The following is a 13,507-nucleotide window of genomic DNA, read 5'->3' as shown; positions in this document are numbered from 1 at the left end:
GGTGGGAGGTGTCACAGCTGGAGAAGAGAGAGTTAACACTGAAAATGCCCCCACTTGCCTCAGTTAGGCTTGAAAGAAGCAATACACAGAAGGCTTCTTTCAAGCCTAATTTCAGCAGGGGGATGGAATTATGGGGAATGGGATCCCTCTGACACCAAGGAAAGCCTGTACAGGTGAATATGCACCTGTGGCCACCACACAGACAACTCATGCACTATAATAATAATTTAGCTGGTGTATCTTCTTATGCTGCTGTAGTGCTGCCCCTGTAATGCCCTCAAATAATACTTTGAAACATTGCACTGGGTGCAGCAGTAGTTATGTTTGATCCTGAGCATTTATTTACTGCTACCATTAGTACTGAGTCTTCATTGATTACCTTAGTCCAATTGAATTTTTCCTCTCACAAGCACACATGTTAAGCTGTTTTTATCACTGGAAGACAGAACTGCTGTTAGGGTTAAGCTATGTAATGTATAGCTTATTTAACTAGACCCAGATTTGCAGCTGGTCTATATTACAGTAGGAAATTTTGACCTTCATCCTACCCTACGTATGCAATTGTTAAGAAACAAATTTGACCCTTTAAAACTAGTACACTCCCCTTGGGGGATAATGTTCAAATTCCATTTGTGTACATTTAATAACTCAGTCAAGATGCACTTTTAATCAAATTAGACTCATTGATCATGTTTCTTTTAGAACTGTTTCTTCAAGTGAATAGCTGTTGTTTTAATAGCATCTATAGGTTTTAGAGGAGGAATTATGGCAGGGAAGGCATGCAATCTTTTCAGTGCTGCCACCATGAAATCTACATGCATTTCAATGAGGTTCATGAAAAAAGCCCAATGAAATGGGGAGTGGGATAATGGGCAGCAGTTAAACTAGCGTGGATTGTTCACAATACCATCTGTTGCTAGCCATTTCCTTTAGATATTTGATACAACACAGCACAATAACTTGGAGGAATTGGTTGGGGAATAACCTGGCCAAAGATAAGCACTTTTATGTCCTTGCACAAATAGGAAGGATTCCATGGAAATCAGTTGTTGAACTAAAAGTGTTTAGGATGGGCTGCACTGGACACTGGTTCTGCCATAACAGACTGTTGTTATCCTATTTAATATCAACAATTTCCAGTGCAGACAACTCTTCTACAATTTTTGTTATATAAAGGAAAAGATTTTGGTGAAGTTTTAATAAAAAGTTAGGGAAAACTTTCCTATTTTGAAATAAAAGCGGGGGGGGACACCCAAGATTGAACAAAGGATTTATGCATCCTCTAAACTTTGAGAGTCTAATGGTTCAGAAAGAAATTTTGTTGTATTAACAAGTTTAATTCTCTCCAGATACAATAATGTGTTATGGTCCTGCCAGCTTGTTAGGTTGAGAATGAAGAATTCTACTTTGAAAAGTTTTATGTTATCCATTATATGATAAAGAGCACCAAGGATGTAAAAGAGCAGTAATAAGGGGACCTGCTACGTATTGACAGATCACTAGAATACAATCCTTACTATTGGGACTCAATTAATAGTAAGGAATTACCTTTCCTACTTTGACACCATCCTTTCTCCGAGGCCAAAACTGCAACAATGCACTCAAGTACTAGTAATGTGGATGAAGAACATTTATTTTTGCTATACACATTGTTTGCTGGAAACACAAAATTCATCTCTCTAGAAGAGATAAAATGGCAATCTAGAGTTGGGCCATTTGTGCATGATCCCTTTTCTACTCTTTTTTTCCTCCCAAGATGAGACAGCCAATCCAGACTTTACTAAGCCCCAAACAAAGAACAGGTAGACAGAACTGAGGTACCTGTAGAACAAATACATGTGGTTGACTCAAGAAAGCAAGCCAAGACACGTGCTATGGGATCATGAGTTCAATTGTTTAATGGTGCAACTCTATTCTGAATTTATACTAGCTGAACATAGATAGAACTGTAACTAATTCCCCTATGTTGTCAAAACTCAAAGTTATAATAACTTAGTGAAATCACTGTAGTGTAGTAGGTATCCCAGTATGACCTATCATGCTATAACACCAGAAGCATTGAGAAGTTAGCAAAGGAACATAGCTCATACATACAAACTACTCTCTCCTCATCTTCCCCCAAATGCCTAGAAAATGTTGGTGACAAGTAACTTTGGTTTAAGAGTGCTAGTCACAACATCCAGGGAGACCAATAAATATAGGAAAGATAGGTGAATACCACTGGTATTCTCAGGAGAGGGTTATTGCACTTTTGTCTGGCTTTAGGCTTCCTGTAAGCATCTGGATGGCTACTGTGAGAACAAAATGCAAAACAAGATTGGCCTTTGGACTGATTCAGCATGGGCTCTTCTTACGGGTTCTCTGCCTCAGAAATTTACACACAATACAGACATCAGGTGATTGAACATCCAATGAAAGAGTGAGGAGCTGGGATGAGGCATGTGAGAAGCTGGGATAAGGTGGTGGCACCTTTCTCAAATACCCACTCACCAACCCCCAATGAACATCTAGTCACAGGAACCATCTGTTGCAGCTGCTATCCACAGGCAACTGGCCAACTTTTCAACACTAAGAGAGGCAATATATGTTCCTCATCCTTCTCATACCACAAAGACAATCAGCAAGCCCTCTAGCAGCAGCAGGGACTACTGGAAAATCATCTGTTCCTCTGTGGATCTGCAAACTTTGTTCTATAACAGAGAGCTCTAACAAGAGTTGTAGCCATACCCAACTGGGAAATGCTGTGTTGAAAAAAGCTGCACCTGTTATTCTGCTGTCAGTTATGCAGCTTTCAAAGGCATAACAGCCTTACTAGAAAAAAAGGCACCTCTCCACATTGTTTTAGGAAATCACTCAATCACTGATGTTGCTTAATAAAAACAGTGTCTACTTAACTAAAACTCTGTTCTGATGAGGGTTAACAGGTAGGGACCCTTCCACACACCACTCTACTCACCTGAATTGTCTTCAGGATGAAACACAAACTGAAGGGGTAGGGAGTTCTTTACAAAAATGCAGCACCTCAGGGTCTGTTATGGCAATATTACACTGTCTCTTTAAGATGTGTTGAGTATATGTTGTTGGAGTTATCTAGTACAGGCTGAGATTGGATAAATTAGCTGGTTAGCTGGCAGAGAACAAGCTTGCTCTAGAGAGAGCTCTAGGTAGCACAGTAAATGTTATATTTACAAGTAAATAAATAACGTTTTTCTTAAAATTCAGGTCTGATTTATTAACAGCGAAAGCAGCACATCTATATTGTGTCTACAGTCTAGCTACTGGAGAACCACCAATGGCCAGTAGGAGTGCTTTTCGGACTCCTCCCCCATTAGCTACTACTGGTGTGACAAACTGTGTGTGGGTTGCATGAAGGGGAGAGGATGAATGATGAGCTGGATAACTAGGTTGGTGGGGATATATCCAAAAAGAACCAGCAACCAACCAAACGAACAAGGGTGAAATAAAAAGGATGAGATGAAGCAGGATCAGCAAAGTGAAAGATATCATAGCTAGGCCAACAGCCACCTGAGTGAGGCCACTGGTCCTCACACCATCCCCTCTGGCTGCAGCACTGCATTATCTCATCCCCAACAGAAACAGGAAAATCTATTTTAAAAACTATGAGAAAACACAAGCTATCATTCCAGTAGACTTAGAGATTCTCTTTTTATCTTCCTTCCCCAGATTTCTTCCCAGTTAACTAGTTTTCTGCAAACTCTTAACCCTTAACTAGCTTTCTGCATACCCTTTGCAGGCTGGCATAGCAAAGAGACCCTGGTTGGGCCTGTTGCTGTCACATGCCGGCAGACGGGGTAGTTCAGGATCTAAAGGCTTTTGTGCTGCTGCTAACAAAGCCCTGCCTCCTCTACACCCCATTTTAGGGGCTTATGCTGGCTGTTGCTACCAGCAGATTTTGCCCATCATGGGTGTGGGTGTGTGCGCGCGTGAGTGCTTGCGTGTGTGCACATTGGGACATTCCTCACTGATGGGGTTTTTTCCCCTCTGGTGGGGGTTGGTGGAGTCAGGCAGGGCTGGGCAGAGGGACACCTCCACTCCATCTAAACCCTTCTCGCATAGCATATTGGGGGTTTGGGCTGCTCTGCCCACCTCTGTTAACCATGCATATACATTTTTAAAAGATACAACAATGGATAATGTATTTGCAGTTTTTAAAAGTAATTATTTTTTTCTTTTTAGAGCCCTTACATCAGTTATTCAGACTCAGTTCCCTTGTCTAGGTGAAAAGTTTAATCCTGTCAACAGTTTACCAAAATGTGTTGAAATATCATGGACCTCTTAGAAAGGCACTCTGGATAAATATAATGCCACTTTAAAATAAATAAAACACTATTATTTATTTATTTTATTATACTTGTATACCGCCCCATAGCCGAAGCTCTCTGGGCGGTTTACAGTAACTAAAAACATTAAAACAAATACAATTTAAAACAGATCTTATAAAAATAATTTAAAACACAATTTAAAAATTTAAACAGTATAAAACACATGCTAAAACGCCTGGGAGAAGAGGAGAGTCTTGACCTGGCGCCGAAAAGCTAACAGTCTTGGCGCCATTCCTTATCCTCTTGTCTCTACTTGGAGAGTCTCATTCATCTGAAAGCCAAATATCTGGATCAAATTCATCACTGTTGTAATCAAGAATAAGCAGAGACTAGGCATTGCTATCAGATGTTCAGTAAACATATGAGTGGGGAAGTGAGGATAAGCATGCTAGCTCTGGTGGAATGTGCACCTTTGTAGCAGGGAGAACCTTTGTAGCAGTTCATGGTAGGCGACTACCGCCAGCAGGGAGCCTTTTGTATTCCTGGAGGCTCCATGCATGTTTCAGAACCCTGATATTCCAGGGTTAAAGAATGAGTGGGGGAGCATCCAGGGATACAAAAGGCTCCATGCTGCGGGTACTTGCTTTCCATGAGTTGGGAGGCGATGAGAACAGTGACGGGGGGGTCATGGAGTTGGGGCACTCATCCCCATTGCTCCCCTTCATGTGTTTACTGAACACTTGATAAGTTCCTGCAAGTGCAATGCTGAATATTTATTTTTATGATCTGTAAGCTAGAAAGAGTTATGGTCCTGATCTTTTTTTTCCAAAAAAGAGCTCAGTCAGGACCATAGAGTGCATTTGCCCAAAATCAAAGCAAAATTATACTTATTTGCATAGCAAAGTTTTGTTGATTCTGGGATGTCCAAAATCTCATTAAGCAGCACAGTTTGGAACACTAAATTAAAAAGACATGCCAGCTTAACCTTCTGTCCCAGCCCCATATATTTCAATAGCACTTCAGCACACCTAGCTATTTCTGTTAGGTTTGTGCACTTTAATTGGACTACCATTTACTAGATGAAAGTAAAGGACATGCATAAGTGATGTGATGGGCTACACAACCAAGGAGTGAAAACCTTTACTTTCAGCTTTCATGCAGATGTCTATAGGAATGTCAGCAAAATAAGGGAATAGAAACAAATAATTACCTAGAGCTTACTTCTATTGTAATCACACTTGCCATCTCATGGAAATTTTTGCAGTACTCTTGAGTTGACTGATTGAATTAGCTATATAATCTGAGAAATACAGAACATGCTTTTCTTATATGAGCAATAAAGATTTTTTTTCCTGAAAATACTATGAGAAGTATTACTGTTATAATTGATACTGAATTACATAAACTGATATTGTCAGCATAGGAATTATGCAGAAATCAAATTATATAACTCTAGCTACCACTGAAACTTCAAACATTCCCAATCTAAATATGCAGACATTTTATCTCAAACAGTGGAGCATTCCAAATAACCACACAAAAAAGAAAACTAGCGATTAAAAGCTGTCACGGATTATGTTCCAAGGTAGATTAGATGGTTTAGGCTGAGCCAACTATCCACAAGTGTCCTCAGTAGGCCATTTCAGAATATGCAGGACTAATGAAAATACGTTTTACTACAAAATTGTAATCGCATCTACCAAGGGAAACAAAGCACCACAGCCTCCTGAAGAATAAGATTTCTGACTGAAGTGAAGCATTTTTTGTATTGTACCTTCATCCCTCCATTTCTGAATAAGAAAAAATAAAGATAATTATTTTTATTCTAATCAGATAGCGAGGATGAATTTTTATGCCAAATGAAAAGGAAAACTAGATGCCTGTTACTTTCTGTTCATTTTACATAGATTACAAGGAGTCTACAGTTATTGGGCTTCTATATACTCTCTTAACTATTCTCCCGCCTGCAATTAATGATATATCAACAAAAGGACCATTAACTTTCCCAGTTGAAATTCAGACAAAAATTCCTGTGCTTGCACGAACATTTTTAATTAAGTTGCAAGGATGACAATGAGAACATACAATAGAGCTAGATAAGAATATGGGAATAAGTTACAGTTAATTAAATAGGGGTGAATCCATATATCACACTGACGTTATGGCAAAACACTCCACCCCAAAAACTATTACTACTTTATATTCTTCTGCTATGAGGCAGTTTGCATCCTCATGGTACTAAACATTTTTCAAAAACGAAATACATATGGCCCCTCCCACTTCAGTCTGTGTGGCTGTACTGATTAGGTTCCTAAGGCTGCAGTTTGCCACCTATTTGCTTAAAGTCCTATGGAAATAGATCAAACTGAGTCCACAATCACTAGTTCAGCCCTTGATTTACTTGATGCACATACAACAAAGTCTGGCTGTACATATTTAAATAATGATGTATATGCCAGTATGTCTATATAAATCAATACCAATGACTAATAAATTCATAATTTATTATTTCTATCTCACATTTACACCTTTTTACCCGGGACCATAGAGTGTTAGGTACTGAAGTAGGCTTAAAACACACACGCCTACCCAGCAATACCCTGACACACACACTGATTTTATTTCAAGGTGAGAAGTCATAATTAGTGTAAATAGAGGTTTATTGCACAGTGGTATTAATCAGCATGCCTGTACTTTTTTGGGACACAAATTAAATTGTGTTTTCCATGCAAAGTGGCTAGATTTTTAATCTTTTCTTGGAGGCAACAATCATCAGGCTAACCACCAACAATGCCTATAAACTGGAAACACAGCCTCTTATGCTTCTTACAGTGCAGATTCATTTTGAACCAACAGAAATGAATTTAATGCCTTCTCTCATAGTCCATTCCAGTAAAACCAAAGCACTGTGATTTAATCTGGTTAAGCCTTCCCCCCCCCCCTGTTTTTATATGACCTGATGAACTTAATGCAGAATTTAAAAGGTTGTGGGGCAAGCAATTACTGAAATAATAATCACTATACTAAATGGACCAAAAAATCTTACTGGTTTCTAAAGGTCTCTCTCTCTCTCTCTCTCTCTCTCTCTCACACACACACACACACTGTATATGTCTGTATAATTTTTTATACAATTTCCACTGTAAATAAAATGTTTACTGAAGGAATTAATATTGATAATGGAAGAATGGCTATTGAAATTATTGGACCTAACAGATCTGATGAGATGGATTAATCGATATGTTTATTTGGACTATGGCTATGACAACAAGATTATTATGGGATACTGATAATGGAAGAATGGCTACTGAAATTACTGGACTTAACAGGATTATTGAAGATGGAAGATGGAATTAACATTGATAATGGAAGAATGGCTATTGAAATTATTGGACCTGATAGACTTGAACGAGATGGATTAATCGACATGTTTATTTGGAGAAAAATTGAAAGATATATCTCTCAAGGAATTGAAACCTCTCTTTGACTTTTTGTGGAAAGAATAAAGTAATGTTTATGAGATTTGATGATTAATTAAGATAACTACTGGAGGAAAGTGATTTTATAATATAATTTAAGAGACAGGATTGTTATATATTGTAGACCTATAACTGATCTGCGACAAATAGGAAGACAACGTTTTATTTTATTGTTTAATTATTTTTGTTTTGTTTTGTTTTTTGTCTTTGAAAATTTGAATAAAAATTAATGATAAAAAACAAAAATAAAAAAAACAAACATTATTCAACAATGTAAAATTAGAACAGAAAAAAAAAGAATTAATAACCTCTCCCCTGGTAGGCATCAAATTTCCAAGTTTTGCTGGCAAAAAATATAACTGTACACTCACAGAAGTATTGACTAATAAAAAACCCAATGCATCTTATTGTTACATTAATTGTTAACATATTTGGTCCTATATACTACCAGTAAGAGCAAATAGACGGCTAAAAGACTAAAATGCATGCAGGTATGTCATCATCTTTAAGTGCAATCCTCACTAACATATTCTGTTATTTAAAAGTACAATGTATAGCCAGTGAAAAGATAGATTGTAATGTAAATGTACTGCCTTCAAGTCAATTCTGACTTATGGCGACCCTATGAATAGGGTTTTCATGGAAAGCGGTATTCAGAGGGGGTTTACCATTGCCTTCCTCTGAGGCTGAGAGGCAGTGACTGCCCAAGGTCACCCACTGAACTTCATGGATGTTCATGGATGTGTGGGGATTCGAGACCTCCCAGGTCGTAGTCCAACACCTTAACCACTACACCACATAGATTAGTCAACCTATTTTAGTTATTTAAATAAGCTGATCAAAGATCCCATCTCCAGCTAGTTTTTGTCTTCATGAGATCAAACTATACATCTTTTGCTATATGGGTTCAACACACTTAATTTTCTGCCCTCAGTTCCAAGCAAGTTTGGATTTTAATCTATAGGCAGTATCATGAAAATATTCCTGGCGATAGGAGATAGAAGAAAAGATCTCTCAAACCATACAATTAACATTATTTCCATGAAAGAAATTTCAGTAATTGGGAATACCAAATGTTCAATAAAGATTAATGACGTAAAGCAGTTGTTATTATGAAACCAAACATCAATTTAAATTACTAAGGCTGTAACCCTTGCCCCCACTTACCTGAGACAGGGAGTAAGCCCCACTGAATTCAGTAGGACTGAGGAGACATGGTTAGGATGGTGCTGCTTATTCTAATATTATATACAAAGCCTCAGAAAAAACTAAAGAAGATTAATGAAACAGTGAATCTCTGTATGTAAGCATTTAAGGAGAGTCCTTCATAAATATAAATCCCATTACATAGTGATCAGGCTATAAATTAAGAGGACTTATTTTCATAGGCAGAAACTACTTATTTATCCGTTCAACAAAATAACTGAAACCTCCACAAACCTGTCACCTTGCAGTTATTTTAAAAAGTAGCAAAGAAGTGAAGTTATAAACCCAAGACAGATTTTTATTACCTTAAAATAAAAAACCCTCAAAACACATTCCAAAACCATGAACTGAATTAGTTGATGTGACATTTGAAAAAGATATTGAATATTAGATGAAATATCTATAAAACAAAATCAACAAAATTAAAATTCTGATTTCTATTTAAATACATTTGTTTCCCTGTAAACAATGTTCAGGAAAATGTTCAAAAGAATCCCAAAATGTGTCATTCAAATTCTCAATAATTAGTCCCCTCCCATAGCAGTCCAGGGTCTAATTCAGATACATATCCAAATTTGTTTTAAAAATGATGGCAACAAGACAATTCAGAAGATCTTCCCACAGAAGTGCTTTGCAAGTATAATCCAGAGCACTGAACAGTGAATTTTAAAAAACCACCAAAGTTTTTCTGAGTTTCAAGTTTTTAAGGCTTGTGGACAGGGAGTAGGAAAAAGGAAATTTACTAGGCAGTACAAAGGAAATCTTCTTGTCCTCTATTGTGGCTGTGGGGGTGTTGCCCAATTCTACCTTACCGGGGTTTAAAAAGGAAATTAAAAAAAAACAATTCTGAAAAATGTCTAATAAAAAGTCATTCCCTTTCTTACCTTAATAGTGCTCGCCATAATGTGATCTAGCTTATTGATCGCTAATAATTGTTAATAATAATTATTGCTTCACTCTGACCAGAAAGAAGTTTTGATGAAGTTATTTAGAGCGGATGAGATTGTGCTAACTCTGGGAAATGAAGTCAGCCAGTGGCAGGAAGAGGTTTCTATTGGTCCTGGCTACTGCAGTTTGAAGAAACAGGATATTTGGGAGCTAAGAGATAAGAGGTCCTAAAACAATGTTGTTTTTCTTGACGATATGCAGCTACAAGATTTTTTTTAATGTCAATTGGCTATGACAGTGTCAGCAGGTGTGATATGATGTGCAGTAAATACGGTATGCCACACTGTAGCAGGATGCAGATGTCATATGAACTGGGCCAAATTGGATATGGGACTCCCCAGGGCATTAAAGATTTAGGGCCAAATTTTGGTTTGGGGTAAATTGCTGCAACCCTACTGACATCAGTGGACAGCAGTATACCAACAACAGTAAACTTTTTCTGTTTCATAAGAACATAACACAAGAAGCTGCCTTTATAACAGGTCAGACTATGTCCATTTAGCTCAATAGTGTCTACACTAAATGGCAGCAGCTCTTCAGTGTAGCTTCTACAAAATTCATTTAACTTCAAATGTTAGGGATTGAACCAGGGACCTGTTTCATGCAAAGCATGTCCTCTACCCAAAGGGTAAAGAATGCAAGACAAGCTGCACAGGATTTGAACGCACTCCAACCTCTGGTGCACCACCGCCACTCCCTTTCAACTTGTCCACTCACGCCGGAGCAGCTCTCTTTGGCCATTGTGGTGGTTAGCTTAATACCTAGTGTCTGTGTATATTCTTCCAGATCTATTTTAATATGCTTATCAGGAAAGTGTATGGATGGTGTGGGACAATGTTACAGAGGAGAAATTGTATTATCCTTTAAATGTTTATGTACTGTACAACCTAGACAACCTGATTTTGTCCTTATTTACTGTTTGGTTAACAATATCACTGTGTACTGGATTTTCCATTTCTAAAACATCAATATCGTATTTTTCCAGGAGGTAGAGGATGAAAAACAATGCTGGCTGCTGCTCGGACACATCACCCCACTTGTATATATTGGTCTGATTCAGTGGCCCTATATGTATCTTGAATGTCAGATGCTGTGTTCCGTACATGGTGTGGTAATCTTCTCCCATTTACCACCAGAAAATGAGGAAGTAGTTCAACCAAAAGAAGGCACAGATAAGCGCGCGCACACACACACACATGTTCATGGGTAGCTTCAAGACCTTATTCTTTATCTTTAAACTAGACTTGGACGAGACAGCCCTTCAAATAGAGGATATCTTCAAATAGAGGATTGTCATCTATGAAGTAGGACACGTGGCCACTACATCTACTACAATGGAGGTGGTTCTCACAATGGAAGTTGCAACAATAGAATTTTTCCCATGTAAAAACATGAATCACACTGAGGTTTAAGAGACACATAAGCTGTGCATTCTAGATGTATGAAAATTAACTTTGCCTTTTTTTTGTATTAGGTTTGCCTTTTTTCGTATCAGGTTCCTTCACAGTAAACTCTACGTATTATTGAGACTCCATATGCTGCTTTGTAATAGACTTCCCATGACACCTAAATATCTAACATGGTTTAGTTTGTGTAAAAATAGTTCTGAAAAATGAAAATAAAGTAAATGTTTTAAGTCAACACAAAGAGCAATTCTAAGTAAAGAACAGTGCAAATTATTTATGCCTTAACCATCAAGCAAGGTGGAGCCAAGACAAGCATTAGATAAAATACTGAAAATGTGCGAGCCCCCAAATATTTAAAATCGATATGAAATTTGTATTTTAGATCATGCTTCCTATATAATAAGTTTGAAAATTTCCACTTTTAAAAAAGATTGAGTTTGCAGAGTTAGATAACTCCAGGAAGTTTAACCTTATGAAAAGTAAATATCACAGATTTATGATAAAAATCAATGTAAATGTATATAATAACTTTTTTATAAAAACTAAGAAAATAGAAGTATCAGGAACAATGGTATTTCTTGGCGTTTGTTGATTTTCCACCCTTTTCACCTCTAAACACTGGGTAAGATAACCCTTAAAAAAAAAAAATCAAAACACTGCAATATTTAAGCTGAGAGAGTTCCACCAAACTCAATAGATACTTTTTGTACTCTAAAGATAAAACACACAATGTCTATTCTAGTTTTGTAGTTGACAATTATCTAACATATCCTCATAATAATTTAAAACAACAAAAGCATACATTATTTCTCTTCATTTTTAAATAGTTTGGTCTGCACCCAATTGCTCATTTTTGTTGTAATAAACAACTGTAATAAACAACAACTGTAATAAAACATCAAGTCCTTCAAAGTTTTTGTTCAAATATTGTTTAATATTTAAAACATATCTACTATTCTTTTTATTCAATTTCAGGATATGCAACTGCCTTTCCACCTCTAAACAAAGCACCTAAGGCTGCAATCCAATACACACTTACATGTATTGGATTGCACTGTTAGGCAGCTAACATAATATATTTTTTAAAATATAGCAATTTTTAAAAACACACAACAAAAAAAGGCAGCACCACATAAAAAAAGACAAAGTTATATCCAATTGCTGGACTTCCATCAATGGAACAATGACCGAGGTAGTCTTCAGTGATTTCCTATCCATCCCCCAACTTACTCTGGAGGATTTGGGAATTCAGAAATCACTGAAGATTGCCATGATCCCTGCTCTCCATCCCTATGTTTGTCCATTAAGCCACTAGAGATGTAGAAAGGGTTCTTGACTGTGTTGTATATGCGTTTAGCAACACAGATATCGGATTTCAGTATATGAATTTAGGTAAAGGAAAAAAAGTCATAAATAACACTCTCGCTCGCGTAAGACATTCACCTCTAGTTTACTGAGACCTTCATTTTGACAATGTAAATTGTTCATCTGGGCCCTGCTAAGCCTAAGGAACCACCATATTAGCAAGCATAAAGAAGAATCTTCTTCTCACTAACCTTTTAGAGGTCTCTGAGAGTGTCAACAAGCTCATCAATAGAGGTGACCCATGTGACACTGAGTACTTAACATTTCAAAAAGCTTTTGACAAAGTACCTCACCAAAGACTCCTGGTCACTTTAATAGTCATGAAATAAAATGAAAAGTCCTCTTTTGGATCAGGAACTGGTTAACAAACAGGAAACAGACAGTAGATCTGTGTGTTTTAAACTTGTTCATTAATGATATAGAATTGGGGTGAGCAGTGAGGCAGTGGCATCACTAGGGTTGGTGTCACCCGGTGCGGTAACTCATGGTGTCACCCCCATGGACCTCCTCCCGTACCAGACCATACAGAATCCTTAGTAATGTTTTTTGTACTAATGTTACTCGTAAATCGTAATTCCCGTATATCACTGTATGTAATGGCAATAGCAGTGACATAAACAACTAGCAAAATTAAAATTACACCATTAAATTACAATATCATACGCACAGCCTAAATGTATTTACATTTATACATAGTTTCATGTGGTTAAAGTGAAAATTCGGTAAGAAAACAATAGAATTCAAAGTAAAAACGTTAAAGAACTACATCAAAATTATGTTCATTTTAACATTAAACTTTACTGTTACATGAGATACATTA

General features: G+C 37.2%; 1 protein-coding gene across 4 annotated transcripts in view; it reads right to left on the bottom strand.

Annotated features, from left to right (window-relative positions):
• Positions 1-13,507, bottom strand: part of ERG (ETS transcription factor ERG) — a 118,624-nt gene that overhangs the window by 60,759 nt on the left and 44,358 nt on the right. For 2 of the 4 annotated variants that reach the window (XM_061627668.1, XM_061627669.1), the window contains exon 1: positions 9,853-9,970. The exons of the other annotated variants lie outside the window; for them this stretch is intronic. In XM_061627668.1, the coding sequence (XP_061483652.1) occupies positions 9,853-9,870 (18 nt within the window). In that variant the 5' untranslated portion in view covers positions 9,871-9,970. Of the gene's footprint in view, positions 1-9,852; positions 9,971-13,507 lie in introns of those variants that run through there. 4 annotated transcript variants of the gene reach the window in all.

This window comes from Rhineura floridana, chromosome 5 (genome assembly GCF_030035675.1).
Source record: "Rhineura floridana isolate rRhiFlo1 chromosome 5, rRhiFlo1.hap2, whole genome shotgun sequence".
Lineage (NCBI taxonomy): Eukaryota > Metazoa > Chordata > Lepidosauria > Squamata > Rhineuridae > Rhineura > Rhineura floridana.
The sequence above is the reverse complement of the archived record's forward strand: the minus strand, read 5'-3'. Positions and strand labels throughout refer to the sequence as shown.